Raw genomic sequence first — 18,047 nt, forward strand, 5'->3', positions numbered from 1 at the left:
TTAGCTGTGGTCTATCTCCAGAATCTTGTGAATATGCTTTCTTCCGTAACGCGAGCAAGTGAAAAAGGCTGCTTTGAGTGACGTGTCCCATTCACTTCCCTCTTCATATTAAAGGAAAGTTAATTCAGTGCCACTGGGAAAAACAGGATTTGGGACTGTTTTGAAATTGGATCTGGGTCCATTTCTACATTTAATTAAATAGTTCCTAGGAATCAGTAATGCTCGGCTTTTCCGTTTCTGGAAGGCAGGTATCTATTTATTAGTAACTCTTTCCCGCATGGCATGTTTTAATAAAACATTTGGCAATTTGCTTAGTGTCCTCTGGTTTTGTATGTTCCTGTGCTTCATTTGATGCAGTGCTATTTCATTCATAGACACAGGATATCAGTAGAATTAATCTATACTGCCCAAATCAGCATGTTCTACTTTTAGGAAACAATATGTTCTCTGGTTGTATAGCAGACGTGATTATCTTTTTGTTTTACCTTAACGTGAAAAAAATGAATTTGCTGTTAGTGGGGGTTTATTAAAAAAGCTGATATAAAAATAGAGAGCTTTAGTTAACATTTATGTAGCATAATAATTCTTATTTTAATGATGTAGAAAACTAGATCACCTGCCGTGTTCTTAAATTACAAAGTCTAAAAGGGGGAGGATAAACATGTGAATTAATTATCGGATGCTAAAGAACTGTACCGAATCATGAACACCTAGTCTAAACCCAGACCCCAGAAACATCCCCTGATAATTCCACAAAACGATTCATAACAGACCCCAGACAAATGAGTCCTTTCTTGAAAGTACATGCCAGCCTTCCCCAATCTGGTGTTCACCAGATGCTTTGGACTGCAATTCCCATCATCCCTGATCAGCCATGCAGACTAGAACTGATGGACATTGTAGTCCAAAACATCTACGCTAGTATTCAAGAGTAGAACAGAGAGGGAACTATTCCATTTGTGTTTTATGAGGGTTCCTTGCTAGTACTAGCAAAACCCCTTGGGTGGTATTCAACTAAGCATTGCTCAGCATAGATCCACTGAACATAATAAACATAACTGAGTTAGATCTATTAATTGCAATGCATCTGCTCTGAGTAAAACTTAGTTGAATAACCCTCTGGATGGCATCAGGTTGGGGATATTATGGACAACATCTCTGCTTCTTTTTCTCTCCCTTGAAATATGTTGAAACACCCAGGTGCATTTATCTGCTAATTCAGTGTTTTGGGGGTATTGGCTGATTAAAGAAATCATAGTAGTAATAGTTAATTAAATTTGTAAACCGCCCTGTACCCACAGGTCTCAGGGCAAAATCAGAAAATACAAAATTAAAATAAAAACAAAAACAACCCAATAACACTTTCCCCCAACACATTTTAAAACGGCATAGGATGTCAGTCATCCAAAAGCCTGGTTAAAGAGGAATGTTCTTGCCTGGTGCCTAAAGGTGTATAATGAAGGCACATACTTGATTTACAGTACAAATCCTATACACGTCTCTTCAGAAGTAAGCCCCATTGAGGTTTGGGGAGCTTACTCTGAGATAAGTGGGTTTGCGTGTTGAGGTCCCCAATCCACCCCCCAAAATAACTCACAACGGACACGTAATTTTTTGTTTAAGATTTTTGGCATGATTTTGGCCACAACTTTATTAAAATACAAACTGTGAGTGGTTGTTTAGGCATTGGTTAAGACTATCTGTCCCCCCGCCTGGGGACAGAACTGACTTCCGGGCACCACCGAAAGACAGTGCGGGGGAAAGCAAGTCGGGGAAGAATTGGAGCTGAGACACAGACCCTCAACTCTCACCCGCCTGCTCCCCGAAGGCTTGCCGGCCCTAGTCCCATTCCAGGGATTGGACGAAAAGATGGCAAGCCCCAGGATTCCTTTAACGGAATTCCCTTTCCGCAGCAACCATGGAGGGGCAGGCCCAGCCTATCCTAACCCCTCCTCCACCAGATTTATAACCAATGCCTAACCACAACCTTACAAGTTGTGACGATTTGCTACGCAGTAGGCAAAAACCACCCAGCCAGCCAATTTGCCAGGTGGAAAAATTCCTACCAGGCCCCTGCTCAAAGGCAGACGACCCCATGACAGGCATAGCAAGGTCAACGCAACAACCCCTTATTCTAGGGCGGGTGGGCGGGTGATCCGTTGCACGCAGCAAAAGAGAAAGTAGAAGGCTGCATGCAGAGTATTTAAACCTTTTACCCCTCCCACCAAAATTGCAACATAACTTTTCCCCCAGCAACTCGGCAATCCAATCAATGCCCCCTGGCCATCTTGGAGAACTTACCCAGCAACAAAGGGGGTGGCTCAGTAGACCCCACCGCAACACGTGCTCTCCCTGAAGGAGAACACGCTTTAGCATTGCACCTGGGAGTAAGTCCTATTGAACTCAATGGGGCTTACTTCTGAGGAAATACGTATATAATTAGAGAGTGATGCTGCCAAAGTAAGCACACTTACTATGGAGTAAATTCTATAGAACACAATGGGATTTAATAGTAAATATGTCTACTGTTGTGCTGTAATTGTACATCTTTTAACTGAGTGTTTAATTGCTTCGATTTGCATATGAATAAAAACAATTGTTAGGAAGAAACAAATATGCTGAAGAAACATGTATACAATCTTGCTGAAGTCAAGCCATTTTAAGTGCAGCTGATTTGAATGGGAAAATTAATATTTTGCTTAAATTCTTGATACTGAAATTAATGGGATTTTGAAAGTGCTTTGGTTGGATCAGACGTTTCCGTTTTGCTTTTAGAATATTTAGCAAGCTACTCTCTATAAAATAGCTGCAGCGTCTAGCTGCTAAACTACTGTTGGTTTGTTCACATGTGAACAAGTTTGTTGACATTTCCAGGACCCATGCCTCATTGTGAATCTGAATGGACAGTTCATCCCCATTCTATATGTGGATGGGACTAACGTCAGCCTATCCTGCTTCCATGTGGATTTAAAATGGAGATTCTTTTACAGTCCACATGATCATAAGAACATAAGACGAGCTGGATCAGGTCTTTGAATTCCAAGGCCTTTTTTAAAATCTCCAAAATCAGCCATGTACCTGCCCATAGCCTACCCCCACAGGCTGCCTGCTAGTGCATTTTTGAATTGCAATAAAGCAGTCCCTCACCCCACCCCCAGAGCAACAGGACAATGACAAGAAAAATACATGCGTGTCCCCCATTTTTTACATCCATGGCATCCATGTTTTTTCTGCTCTCTTGGATGCTGAAGGGGAGGGCAGGGAGAGTTCCTGGCTGAAGAACACCAATACCAACTTTACCTATGTAAGTCACAGAGACTGAAACTAACCTCCGCCGATCACAGACCATAGCAAAAACTTTTGTCAGGGTTTTGAAGTATGCTAGTGCAGCTTCAGAACTGGGTCATGCAAGCTTGGGGAGGTGAAGGCAGGAGAGGCTAATCTGTTTAACTATACAAGAAGCCTGCAAAGGTCAGGGAGGATCTACGTAGGTGCTCAGATAGATGAACTAAGAAGGAACATTGGTTATAACCAGTTCGGCTCCAGGTCTTGACCAATAGGTTCAGACTGCACAGCACTTAGCCTTAGCTGAAAAAGTGTGGAGAACTTGGTTCCTCCATATTTGCCAAACATAGAGGTGTAAATTGCCTTCCCACTGAATCCCATGGAATGTTTTATTATATATGACAAGGTGAATGATTATTATTATTATTTGCAAGACCGACCTTCAAACCTTTGATAAATGTCTTTTCTATACTTTAGCAAATGCTTTGAAGTTCTCTGGGAAGTGCAAGATTATTTTTTCTGAGTATAAATTAAGCATAGAGACAATATATTTCCTTTTCAAAAAATAAAAAAGACCATTCCCTAGTTTCTAATTATGAGCTGTGTACTAGCAAGTTTGTGAAGGATTTCTCTACACTGATAAATCTATTGTTGCAAAGCTGTATATTTTAAATGTTAACCATTGTTATAGATATCAGATTTCTGTAAGTAAAGCTTGTACCACTTTGATGATCTATGTTCATACTTTGTTACTAATCATTTGAAATGTGGATTTCCTGTGGAATTATATTTCATAAACCTCCTCCAGAGTGTTCTAATTTTATTGTAATTAGAAACTGCATCAGGCCAAATGGTGGGTGGATATCTTCTCAACACGTGTTTAGTTTTGTAGCCATTGTATGGCAGGAATAGAAATCAAAATGGGTTGCCTGATGGAGCCAACAATGGATTATGCATTCATCACATAAACAACCTATCTTTTTTGAGTAGTTGTGGCTATGAAGCCATCATTTGTTGGATCCCTTCACACAACATGGTACTGCGTTTACCCTGCTTTTGGTTCTGATCATCAAGTTTTGAAGGTTTTTGTATTGTTTCAAAGCCTGCTTAACTACAGGGACAAAAGACAATATATATGGGCACATCATGGAAAGCTAAACCTCTCCCAATTACGTTTTTAAGTACCCTAAGTGTGCAGAGTATTACGTCTTGCAAGGCACTATCTCTCTGCTGGATTTCTAGCAATGTTTCAGATATAACAGCTCTGAATGAGTTCCTGCAACTGCAATTTGGCCCGCGGGAGAAATAGGGTGATCTGATATCATTGCAAATGAGATAATGCATTTTTTATTTTTATTAATGCTTGGTCTTTCAGCTGCTTTTAGTGTCGAGATAGTTGCAGTTGCAAAAGTTTCACAACTTCCACAAATAAAGGTTGGGTGTACACATGCAAAAGAATGAGCACGGAATGAGGTGGTAGGGGGAATAATGGAGTGAACCACTTCTCACTGTAGGGGTGTGGGAGTTGCCTTTGCTCATCCCAACTGGCAATGCCATTCTTTCCAAAGGCAAAAGTTGAATACAAAGTGAAACAAGCTTGAAGGTACAGCATACACAAGGGCTGGCATTTTCTGTAAGCTTTGGTTATCACAGTCTGAACATGTAGTGTGTGGCCATTATCTGACCACCATATGGATACATATTAGTGTGTCTCCATGAAAATTGACCCATGCTCCTGTTTAGTTAAACTCCTGGCCATATCGATGCTTTGGCTGTTTATCTAGGTCGATGGTCCTGATATCAATTTGTCTGCATGTTGCAGGAGATTTCTGCAATAAGTTCTAGGGCACAGTTTCCATTCACCTGGCTAGTACTGTAGGACCTCTCCATCACTATATGAACTGAGAGTGTGCTGTAGAACAGGCACAATACCTCTGAATCAGCACACTGCAGAAGAAAATTGGTAAATATGGGGGAATCTACTTTTCAAGGAAGAGGCTATTATTGATCTTTTAATTGAGAATCCCATAATAAGCTTCCTGAGAACCCCAGAAGCCGCAAGAACACATAAGAACAACCATAATTGGTAGTGTCGTGCTCCAAATGATGAATGCTATCTGGTTTACACAATATTGACCTTGGGAGCCCATTATTTTCATTGAAGACGGAATGAAAGTTTTCTTGCTTTCCAAATAATTCCAGCATCATAGTCCCAGTAAATATCTGAGTCGTTCCTATTTTGGCTATGTATTATTGCATAATCTGTTTGGACAGGACAGAAATGCAGGGGGCTGCTATGGTTATCCTTTGAAGGCACAACGTTTGCCATCTGTTGCCACAGCTCAGCCCAAATGAGAGTTGATGAGAAACTATTGGCAAATGGTGACTTCAATGGCAACAACCTCTGTGTCTTTTATCTGGTCATCAGATGTAAGTGATGCGGCACTACCAAACACCCCCCTTTTTAAATGAAATCTTAAATCTCTAATATTAGAACTGATACATTGGGTAATGCAGGGATGCTCCTACATAAGGTATTGAAAACACAAAGAAAAGGCATTGACACAGTGTCAAAATGAAGATGTACCATGGTGAAAATACCATCTTCCCGATATATTTCTCCATTTGCCTATAATGGTTATAATGACTTTTCTGTGTTTGCTTGTGACGTAATAATGAATAATTTTCCATTCCGCCCTGCATTTTTCACAGGCAGAATCATTTCCATTTCACTGCAATTCATGTTCTGCCAAAAACGACGTTAATTCACCTTGCTGTCTACTGGGGGGAATGGTGTTTACACGATTAATTATATAACTTGTGTTATTTACATAACTAATTGTGTAACTTATGTAATCCCGTTGTCTTTACATGTTCCACTCATTTCAGTGCAAAGAAAACACAACACATATGTGGCTGCGGGAGGGGATAATCAATCTGCGGGTTCAAACCACAATAGCAACAGTGACCACTGGTCACATTCACTATCCTAAACATAGGATGAATCAGTGAACATTGCCAGCTTCCACTCCCTTTTTCATTGTCATCAGAATTCACAGACATTGCTGCTTAGAACTCATTATTTGGGTTTAGGGAGTTCCAAATTCAACACCAAACAACATGCCCTCTTGAAAAAAAGATCTCTCATACTGGAGCCTGAGAACATGGGGGAGCCTTTAAGAGCAGACAGTACTGGTCCATATGGACCACTCCCCAAACTTGATAAAAGGCTACTGCATATATGTTCAGACTGCATTCAAAAATGGTACCTTTGAAATGCCATGTAAATCTCCGCATGGTGCTTGGATTTTTGACTTAATACACTATTTGGAACTCCCCCTGGCTACATGTGGGGAAGGAGAAATGATCTCACAACCACATTTGAGAACTCGGGGGAGGGGAGCTTTAGGAGGAAAGAGAGGGAAACAGCTTTAAGAGAGCAATGAGACACGTGGGAAAAGAAGCACTATGATGGTTGACCTCGTTTGTTTTGAAGATTGATTGCAGCAAATTAAACTATAAGTCAAAGAACAGAATTCTGAATCTCCAAGGAACAGAATTTGAATCTGCAGATCTGAGTCTTTGGATGCAATCTTTCCTTATGTTTCACTTAAATGGAGGACTGCGTGATTGAAATTTACACACTAATCAGCTAAGGCGTGGTTGATTAATTGGTATGGGTTGATTTTAATCAACAGGGCTGTGAATGAAAAGCATGCTTGTTTACTTATTTTTAGTTCTCTTTAAGTTCTGCTTGTATTGATTCTATAGGGAATGAAAATTTTAAAAAATATTAAAACATTCCTAATGGTGGGTTGGATCCAGAGACGTACTCAGCAGGTATTTGCTGGCTCAGGAGGAAAGAGAGAAATAGGCTATCTCCACTGATTACGCCTTCCTGCAGCCCTCTTTGCTCCCTGAAAAACTATAGAGGGTTGGCCAATCCTCCAGAGCAGCATTAAACATAGTGCAGGGGGGCAGGGCTCCCCTATCTCTGCCATGGAGCCTCTGCTGGATCTTGGAGCCTTCCATGAACAGAAGGAGAAAGGCCTGTCTGGATCCAACCCAGTGAGTGCTATTTTGCTTATTGAATTATAAGGGGTAGCTGATGCTTCCTTCAGCATATTGAAAAGGCACCTATACCCAGGGGTGGTTTTTTTGTAAAATTATTCCAATAGAAGTCAATAAGTTATCCATATAAACAAAGGTGTTAAAATATGGTTGTAAAGAAATTGATTTTTAAAGCAACTGGTCCATTAATTTTGTCATTCTTATTATGTGCCCAAGGATAAAAAAAAATTCTAAATTGGGTTTTGGATTTCAACTGGACAAGTGTATGTCATATGTTGCAAATTTGATAGATAGATAGATAGATGATAGATAGATAGATAGATAGATAGATAGATGATAGATAGATAGATAGATGATAGATAGATAGATGATATAGATAGATAGATGATAGATAGATAGATAGATAGATAGATAGATAGATAGATAGATGATAGATAGATAGATGATAGATAGATAGATTTCTTATGGATTTCTTTTTCCATTTTGTGATCAGTTCAATAATATCTGATGTGACCTTCCAATATGACACAGCTGGTGGTAAATAACATGTACCTTTGGACAGGCTATGCTATATGTTTATCTTTTACAGTTCTCCTTCTTTCATTGTAGGAAGCCCCATATGTTATGTGGAAAAAAAACAGAGAACTGTTTGAAGGGAATGACAAGTATGAAGGATACTGTGTAGACCTGGCATCAGAAATTGCAAAGCATATTGGCATCAAGTACAAAATTGCTATTGTTCCTGATGGAAAATACGGAGCACGGGATCCAAACACAAAAATCTGGAATGGGATGGTGGGAGAACTGGTGTATGGGGTAAGCATATCTATTTTTGATGCCAACTTTTGCATCAACTTCTCATGAGGGTAGTTGTCATGTAGGGTTATATACGTCCCAGCGATTGTCTGGCTCTTTTCTTGGCAAATGTTGACATATGAATGTTGACAATCCCTGATGAATAATCTAAATATTACCTCCGAGCTGTAATAGACATGCAGGTGGCACGCCACAACCTCTTTTATAAACTGTGCATGTATGTTCAGGAAATGCTTCGCTTGGAAAGAAAATTGCATTTCCATTCTGGAAGGGACATTAAAACAATTTCCCTGTTGATGGATCATTTCTCAGAACATTTAAACTAGTGAGTGTGAACGTTCCCTTTTAATCACTTAGAAAATATGGAAATGCATCTTGACACTACAAGTGAACTACTGAGGTATGAAAGTGTACACTGAAAAGCAGAATGATAAGGCTGCCCCCACCTTCTCATTGCTGGGCAGGGCTGCAGCTCAACTGGTGGAGATAATGGTTTGAATACAAAAGCTCCCCAGTTCAATCCTGGCAACTCTAGAACTGGAAAAGACTCCGATCTGAAGCTTATCAGTGTAGACAGCAATGAGCAGTGGTTGGACCAGTGCTCCCCCCAAAAAAAAAAATATTTAGGGGTACTCTCATTTCGACTCAAGAAAATCACCATTTTATAATTCAAATAGAGGAAAAATAAATACAGTAAATGGACAAAAGTACAAAGATTCACAAAATGTTTAGGGGTATGCGTACCCCCCAGAAAAACAGCACTGGGTTGGACTATGTATAAGGCAGCTTCGGATGCTCCTATTCTGGTTTCAGCAAACAGCCAAGACTCTTTCATCTGATAAGCTTCTCAGCAGCAAAGGTTTGGTTCCAACAATCTCTGTGCTGTGTAGACAGGAGCCCTGCTGTGCTGTTTAGAATGAGTGAAGAAGAAAGAGAAATTTTCATTTATCAGCATAACTTTGTGAGCAGGGCTGGAGATGCTTTGAAGACTGGGTGGTTCACTGAGTGACTGAGGATGGTTGGGAGGTGATCATATAACCATAGAATTGTAGAGTTGGAAGGGACCACAAAGATCATCCAGTTCAATTCCCTGCAATGCAGGAATCTTTTTTTGTCCAGCGTGGGACTCAAACCCACAACCCTGAAGGGTCTCATGCTCTACCGATTGACCTGTCATCTGATGTCCTTACACTTTTGAATATACCTGTGCATGAGAAAGCAGGATCATGTTTGGAACAGCCCTCCACCTATGATGATCCTTCACTTTAGCCAAACCCATTTTTGGTTCACTCCCAAACACAGATTGGAGGCAAGCCGTGAAATCCTTGTAACAATACCCAAAGCTTGTTTATTTGAATTCAAATATATTTTCATTTTATATTGGTACACAGTACAATCCAATGCTTATTTACTCCAAAGAAAAATCCATCTTATTCCTGAGTAATTGTGGATAGGATTGAAGACTATGTCTGAAATTTTAAACACACTTGCAATGCATGAATCTTTTGCTCAATGTGGGGCTCAGACCCACAACCCTGACATTAAGGGGTCTCATGCTCTACCAACTGAGATATCTAAAGAAGACTGTCCTGCAGAGCTAGGGGATCCTTGCTGTTTTTCTGATGAATCTAGATGACTAAAATATTATCTGCACAACACTATAATCTTTAGTGATGAGCTTATTCATCAAAGCACTTTCTAGTGATGAATGCAATTAGCTACCTTTTGCAGGTGTTCTCAAAATCTCCAGCAGTCAACTCCGGTTAAATATTCATTCTTCTGCCATGGAATGTTATCCACTCACTGCATGATGAATAAGGAGGTCATTGCCCATTTCTGTCAAAGTCTAACAAAGAATGAGGCTCTGAAGTTCAAGTAATTTATGCTGCATTTTGTTAAGCTTCCTTGAAAATGAATATTTGAGAAGGAAAAAAGAGAATGTGAATTAAGCCATTGAAACAGGCGGCAGCATTCAAGAGGTTCCACACTTTACACCATGCCTTTTTATTGGATATCCATATTTTCTTTATTGCTTAGTCAAAATGGGAAATGCTGATAATGAGCCTGACTCATTCTGATAAATGGAGCCATGCACTCTTAAAAGACCAGAGCTTTCCAAACTTTTCATGTTGGTGTAACACTTTTTAGACATATCATTTCGCGACACAATTTTACTAGGGAACCAGAGGTTAAACTAACCCCTTATAAGAGCATTCGCATGACACACCTACACACTGTAGCTGACACACTAATGGGTCACGACACACAGTTTGGAAAGCTCTGTTCTAGACACTGTTAAAGCTCTTCAGAGCTGATGGCACTGGCTGCAGTCCAAAGCCCCATGGAACTCCAGGCTGCACACACAAATGGCTCCACAAGCAAGGTAACATTTGAATGTGCTTTGTAAGCACATTGGGAATGTACATAGTGTGCAGAGAAGTGCTATACAGGCTAGATCACTGCCTGGCCTCCCATAGGTTAGTTCAAAATAAGCACGATGCTTTAAGTTAGTTCAAGATGAGGTGAGTATTTGAAAAATCAGGTGAAAAGCAAAAGACAAAACCCGGTTCAATTGGCATGACCTGTTTCTATTTCTAGGCAGGTTCAGACCATTCCAGTTCATTCCCCTGGATCAGGTGTTTCCTGCCACCACCAAGACAGAAAGATAGGAAGTGCTCTACTTTTTTCAAGGGATCTGTGTAAAAGTTGGATCTAGCAGAATTAATCTGAGCCTCGAGAAGAACACAGAGCTGAAAGAGGAAGTGAGAAAGACTGTCATTCGTTCAACTTCCTCCTTCAGCTCCAGGTACTTTTCAAGGTTCATGATCAAAGAGGCATTGATGCTACTAATAATAGATTATAGAATGATATTTATGCAATAAGAATACACACATGTACATGTGCGTGCGCACAGTCCCCTATTCACTTTCTTTTGTTTCCATTTTGGCCTTTAGTTTTAAGAGGGCAAAAGTCTAATGCATCCAATTGTTTCAAAACAATTTGTGCCATTTCGTGTTTCTCTAATCTGTAGTTGTTTGGGTTCTCCTTCTCTTTGCAGAAAGCAGAGATTGCTGTCGCGCCTCTGACCATCACTTTGGTACGAGAGGAGGTTATCGATTTTTCTAAGCCCTTTATGAGTCTGGGCATATCCATTATGATCAAAAAGCCTCAGAAATCTAAACCTGGAGTGTTTTCCTTTCTGGACCCCTTAGCCTACGAGATCTGGATGTGCATAGTCTTTGCCTACATTGGGGTCAGTGTTGTCCTGTTCCTGGTGAGCAGGTTTAGTCCATATGAGTGGCACACAGAGGAGCCAGAGGACGGCAAAGAAGGGCCCAGTGACCAGCCTCCCAATGAATTTGGCATCTTCAACAGCCTGTGGTTCTCCCTGGGTGCCTTCATGCAGCAAGGATGTGATATTTCTCCCAGGTTGGTATGAAATGATATCTCTGTTTTTAAAAATGTATATTTTATTATCAGCAGTGAGGATACACAATACCATACACAAGAGGCAGCCACTTGCTTGCTGATGTTTTGAGATTGATTCTTCTGTTCATTAACGTGTTCCGAGTAATTGTCTCCCTTTCAAATCAGACAGCCATATTGAATCATTTTGGACCTTTTGTACGTTTCAGGTTCTTGTAGTTTTTAAAGTTTCACGGATATTCGTTTTATTTTTGCAAAGCAGGGATTCTGTTAATGGCAATAGGTAGGTACAGCCAATTGGCAACTCCTGGATTGGTACTGGGGGGAAGAATTGTAATGGATATTCTATCTTTAATGCTGCATCTCTATTTTGGATCTGGAATGTACCGTACTTATGTATGTTGTTTGTAAATGTTCACGCTTGCACGTAATGTTATGCAGAGGTGCGCTACAGCTGGGAAACCCTTACAACTAGGTAACATCAAATTTATTATGGCATATGATCACTCAGGAGCTTGTATTTTGTGTGTCTGGCAACTAGACCCGTATGGAAAGCAGAATGCGTCCCCCCAAAACACAGGCGTTGGCCAGCTCTGGTTTGGGATGAAGCCAGCAGCCTCCGTATTATACAAAGACAATATGAAAATGCTTCCCCATTGTTCCCAGTGCATTTCAGTTGCTCTGTTTTTCCATTTCTTGAGCCAAAATGCTACTGCTGTGGGAAATCTTTATTTCACTGCTACAGTAGGATCCCTCACCCACCAAGTAAGGTGGGAGCAAGAGATGTCCAGGGCATAGTACAAAGAACTCTAACACATCTTCTCAAAGAAAGTACTTTAAGCTAACTGGTTATATTTTTGTCATAGCATGCACACATTGATCATGCACACTTATCAACAGGTACATTCCTACACTATCTACCTTTGAAGTAGCCTCTATTCCATTGCCTCGACAGCGGTCCCTCCCTCTTATCTCCAACCTCACTCCCCGTCCATCTCACAACTGTTGGGTTGCATAAACATTAGGTATTCCACATGTCCACTCTTGGCCTTGCTCAAATGTAGGCAATCTTCAGACAGCTGCATTGTCTTAAGTTATTTCTTCAGACTCCCAAAGGTAATATGGAAAATGCAGCAGGTGGAACGTAAATTAGAGAATCAGAATTTAGGGTGCAACCATGCTGTACAGAAATCAATATCAAAACCTGCATAATGGAGTACACACTTAGGATACAGAGCAGAGGATGTTTGTTGGACGTTAGTCCTGCCGAAACTTGGGATTTCATGAGGCCTGGACTGCATTTGAGTGAGTTTCTGTTTTTGTGTTGAAATGTGCTTCCCCCCCCCAATAGTGGAGTATTATTTGTCAAATGTGCACACAACCAATGTGAAAAACAAAGCAATTTTGCTATTTTTCCCAGGGTCCCAGACCCAAAACACTACCTGAAAGGAGTCCCAATCGGTTTCTTATTTCAATAGGACTTAAGCATCACTGATTTTCTCTGAATAAGGACTCTTCTCATTCATTCCTAGGCAAAACCTGGCAACAGATAGCAGTGTTTCTGTTTGGGTGTCTATAAAGTCTAGACTTTATAAAGTTAATGGAGTTGAAGGGTTTATATCTAGTACTGCGGTGTAAACAGTTTTCAAAGACAGTCAATTTTGCTGTGAAAATCCAAAGAGTTCTTCCTGATGGCTATCCATTTGGATACATATAGACCATGTTGTCTATAACTTGCTTAGATGTGGCAGGCATCTTTGTGTTGAATTCTTTCATACAATGTCCTAACAAATACAGAGCACGCTGGATTCTTTTTAAGCATACCTTGCTAAGTATGTAAGAATATGTTCCTGGAATACAGAAGGTAATTTAGCCTGGCTGTTTTAAAAACTTCCAACCTTCACTCAATCCTTTCTAGAGACCTATCTGCCAAAGAACCCTGGCACAGTACTTAGGATTCCATCTCAGACCATGTACAGCCAGGTATTTTGAGACTCACTAACTGAAAATGTGTCCTGCAAGCCATTCAACACACCCCCTTACTGACAGGAAGATGAGTCGTGGTGGGCAAACTGTCTTTCAAAGAAGCTTTCCTTCAGCGAATTATATTTTCACAAGGAGCCTTGTTATTCCCCTGAATACAGTTTGAAAACCACTGAACTCCAGCCGCTGTAGCAGCTGCTTTCTCATTTGAGAAATATAATTAAAACTCAGAGGTATATTGCCTTTCTATTTATACACCACACTCACTGTATCCTGGATTGAGCACCGGATATCAGGAGAAGCTTGGTTAAACAGAACTTTGGTCCTGTTACGTTTCAGTCCCAGTTACTGCTGCTTGGCGAATAAATTTCCTGTAATAATGGTGTCTCTCACTCTCTCTCTGTCTCTCTCTCTTTCTCCTTGGTCAAAAGATAGGAAAATATGCATTATCTTATTCATGTTTAGATCTCTCTCAGGTCGCATAGTTGGAGGTGTGTGGTGGTTCTTCACACTCATCATTATTTCATCATATACCGCTAACCTTGCGGCTTTCTTGACTGTTGAGCGAATGGTCTCGCCCATAGAAAGCGCAGAAGACCTTGCCAAACAAACTGAAATTGCATATGGGACACTGGACTCTGGGTCGACGAAAGAATTCTTCAGAGTAAGTTGGCATGCCTACTAGGTTCTTGTTTCCCTTGCTCTACCTGGGAAGCGTTCGGAACTCAGTCGGAATAATGATGCATTATGGAAAATCAGATTTGTGGTCTTGTAGCTCCAACAATATTGACATTGTGTTTTTTGAAACTCCAATGCCACTTGTTGGCGTTTGCAATCATTTTAATTTGTGGCAAATATATTGATCTTGACATGTCAAGCTAGGAACTGCCCTTAGGGACTGTAGAGGCAGAGGTAATTAATATAGCATTGCTCTGCTAGCTGATTGCAAACCACAGCATGGAGACGAAAGGGAGTTCTGAGTATATATGATGATTCTAAGGGGTCTTTCAGGTTCACTCTTGCTTACGGGTTTTCTGAAGGCGCCCTTTGATGAAAAGATGCATAATAATGTAATTCCAGGCACTGGAATGAAGCAAAAGGGTTGCTTTATAAGTCTGTAACTATAAGAGACATTGTTCCAGTCTTTTGCCTAACCACATTCATCTTGTAAAGCTTTCTATTCACGTTACTTTAATTTTGTTTTTCTGCTACAGAAATGTAAAACGTACCCTTTTCTACAAGCTTGGAAACAGAAATTGCTGGGCATAATTAAGGACTCTTATGTCCCACTGATGCCACTATATACTTGGCCATGGAGACTTGAAAATGTTTAACTTGGACAGGATTGTGTTCATTGCCATTAAATATAAACTCTTAAACACTGGAAACAGCCTAGCCTTTGATAGAATAGTTAGGCAAGTGGTGAAATTTCTTAGACTCCACGCACACCATACATTTAAAACACTATTGTACCACTTTAAAGGTCCTAGAGAATCCAGGGAACTGTAGTTTGTTTGGGGTGCTGACCTCACAGAACTACAATTCCCAGAATGAACTATAGTCCCCATGATTCTCCATGACTGTCAAAGTGGTATAATAGTACTTTAAATTATGTCCTCCATCACTTTTACCCTTGGCCTTCTGTCCTAAATATGAATAGAACATAGTTCAATGAAACGGTATAAGAACCACCTAACAATGCATGTTTCAGCTGTTTGACACAACCCTTGAGGGAGCTTCTAGAGGGATGTCCTCTCTGAGCCCTGTTATACTTCCAGAGGAATGCAAAAGGGCCTTGGGACATGCTCCACCACCCCAGATGCCAGGACTTGAGCCTGCAGTGGGGTTTGAATGTGAAACTCAAAGGATGCCTGTTGGTGATTCATTGTCTGTGCCATAACCCAGCTCTAGCCAAGAAGGGGAGCTGTAGGCAGATCAGCCATTCTCAAAAGCTAAGCCTCTTAAAACAAGGATATGTCTGAACAGGTGCTCCTCAGACCTACATAAAGCTTCCAGGAGAACCACACCATGTTTTCTCACTGGTGTGATTTCTTTTCTTACTCAGCATATGCACACATTCTACACTGTTGCGTGCCTTGTGAATTTAGTTATTTCTACTACACTAGTGACTTTTTGCCTTAGTGCACATTCTGAGTTTATTTTTGCCTTCCATTCACTAGGGTGATAACTGGGCAATAGACAGTTAATAGGTAATGGCCATAGACAGGCCTTTGGCAAATCTATTCAAGGCGGGTCTATCAAGCAAGTATTTCAAGCTTGCATCTGACCATAGGAAATGGTTATTTAGCTATTAACTGCATACGTTGGTGCTATTCAGCTGTTTCCTGGCCTTTTCCCTTTATTAGCAGGTCTAGCAGGGCTGGTGAATGGCAGAATTGGCCTTTAGATAGCATGAGTAAGAGTTACTTTGCGTGGATTTGATGCTCCCATGTAGTGCCAAATGGCCACCTCTATGAATGATCCAGAGGTGGCTATTTGCACAGGATGGGACCATTCCATGGGGGAAATGCACAGGCTGTACACACAGCAACAGTCTGTGCAACTTTTCTTTCCACAGCCCTGTGTGTAGCCAAATTTTGTTGCTTGCATCGAACCAACCTGTACAAAAGGCTACATTTAGCAATCATTACATTTCCTGCCAGTCATTCTGACACCTCCAATAATTTCTTCTGTTTGTCGTGATTCTGCCTGGAAATGATTTTAACATGGCTGCGCATAAAACTTGCGAGCATGTTCGGCGGTAAGCAATGTCAGGACTGCAGTATCTTCCTACGAATGACTCTAATGCTATCAAAAAGGTATCTTTTTCCCTCCACGGAGCGATCAAAAAACACCTGACTCCTGATACATTATGCATTGTGACCTGTTTCTGTGGCGACCTCGTCCCTTTGCTGCATCTAATCTCCTTTTAATTTCCTTCAGAGATCTAAAATAGCAGTGTATGAAAAGATGTGGGCGTACATGAGCACAACAGACCCGTCCGTGTTCGCTAGGACTACGGCTGAGGGAGTTGCCCGTGTCCGCAAGTCCAAGGGCAAGTTTGCCTTCCTCCTGGAGTCCACCATGAATGAATACATTGAGCAGCGCAAGCCATGTGACACCATGAAAGTGGGAGGAAATCTGGATTCGAAAGGCTATGGCGTAGCCACACCAAAGGGTTCTTCATTAAGGTGGGTGGAATAGTATAACAATATAACATGTGTTGTTATAGTATTCCACCTTCCCTGATGCCCCTGATCTAGTTCTTTTTGTGTTGTTCTGTGGACATGGTATGTTCTTTTTTTTTCTTCCTTTTCCCATTTCCCATTTTAGATCGACAAGGAGGTAACGGTTGTATGAATAACATAGTCCACCGAATAGTCACAATTGGTGTATATCTATCAAGGCCATATAAAAAACAAACTGGTCAGACACTGCTTCCAAGTTGTCCTCAAGACAAAATGTAGCTCCAAGTGCTATTCAGGCTCAAGAGGTTTTTTATTTTATTTTATTGAATTGCATGATATCACTGAGTAGCTTAGCCTGTCATATTTTGGGTGGCCAGACATTAGGTGAGAATCTCCCTGTCCCGCCATGATCTCAAAAGGACAGTATTACTGAGACAAAAACAGCCTCAGTGAGTCCTTTGTTAAAGCGTCTTTTTGTGCATAAAATATTTTAAAACTTTGCCGCCTTTATTCCCAGCTTTATTACTGACTTCAAAGCCACCATTTTTGAAATAAACGTTTTAAGAATTAGGATGCAAAATTATACCGTATGAACTTAAAGCATCATACAGTGCAATTCTATGTGTTTTAACTCAGAAGTAAGTCCCAATGGGTTTGATTTAGCTTACTCCCTAGTAAGTGGACACTAGATTGCAACTTTAGAAGGGAATGTCATGCGCACCTACCTAGGAGTAAGCCCCACTGAAAAATAGGAGACTTCATTCTGAGTAAACATGCATGGGATTCTCCTGCATGTCTTTGCTTTTACATACAAAGATGCCAATATCTTCCCCACCCCTAACAAATCAGTTTGATTGCTAAGTTGTGTTGATGTGTGCTGACGATGCAATAACTCATAAATCCTTTTGAGTTCTGAAAACAGTGGCAGCTTTGCACAGTTTAGGGTTATCAAATAGTTTGAATGAAAAATTCAAATGCCTCGTTTTACAGTGTGTGGAACATGGATAATCTCCCCGACCTGCTGCCCTCCAGTTACTGTTGGACTACAAGTCCCATAATCCATGCTGACTGGGACTGATGGGATTTGGACTCCAAAATACCTGGAGGATTACAGACTGGGGAAGGCCGAGCTAGGAAAAATGTGTAATGACAGATGTGTCCACAAAATGCCCAGATTTCCTCTCTAGCAGCTGCAAATCATCTGGCTTTGTTGTTGTTGTTTAGTCGTTTAGTCGTGTCCGACTCTTCGTGACCCCATGGACCAGAGCACGCCAGGCA

General features: G+C 40.8%; 1 protein-coding gene and 1 long non-coding RNA gene across 12 annotated transcripts in view; both read left to right on the forward strand.

The window, feature by feature from the left end:
- GRIA4 (glutamate ionotropic receptor AMPA type subunit 4) overlaps nt 1-18,047 on the forward strand; it is a 230,750-nt gene that overhangs the window by 183,699 nt on the left and 29,004 nt on the right. For all 11 annotated transcript variants that reach the window (XR_008330113.1, XR_008330114.1, XM_053385723.1 and 8 more), the window contains 4 exons: nt 7,966-8,172; nt 11,231-11,601; nt 14,047-14,245; nt 16,525-16,772. Coding sequence is in view for 9 of the 11 variants with exons in the window: in XM_053385723.1 (XP_053241698.1) it covers nt 7,966-8,172; nt 11,231-11,601; nt 14,047-14,245; nt 16,525-16,772 (1,025 nt within the window). In the remaining 2 variants the exon portion in view is untranslated. The remainder of the gene's footprint in view (nt 1-7,965; nt 8,173-11,230; nt 11,602-14,046; nt 14,246-16,524; nt 16,773-18,047) is intronic.
- On the forward strand, nt 1,309-4,087 carry LOC128412602 (uncharacterized). The gene is made up of 2 exons (XR_008330115.1): nt 1,309-1,559; nt 2,374-4,087. It is a non-coding gene; the product is annotated as an uncharacterized LOC128412602 (long non-coding RNA).

Source organism: Podarcis raffonei, chromosome 4 (assembly GCF_027172205.1).
Source record: "Podarcis raffonei isolate rPodRaf1 chromosome 4, rPodRaf1.pri, whole genome shotgun sequence".
In the NCBI taxonomy this organism is placed as follows: Eukaryota; Metazoa; Chordata; class Lepidosauria; order Squamata; family Lacertidae; genus Podarcis; species Podarcis raffonei.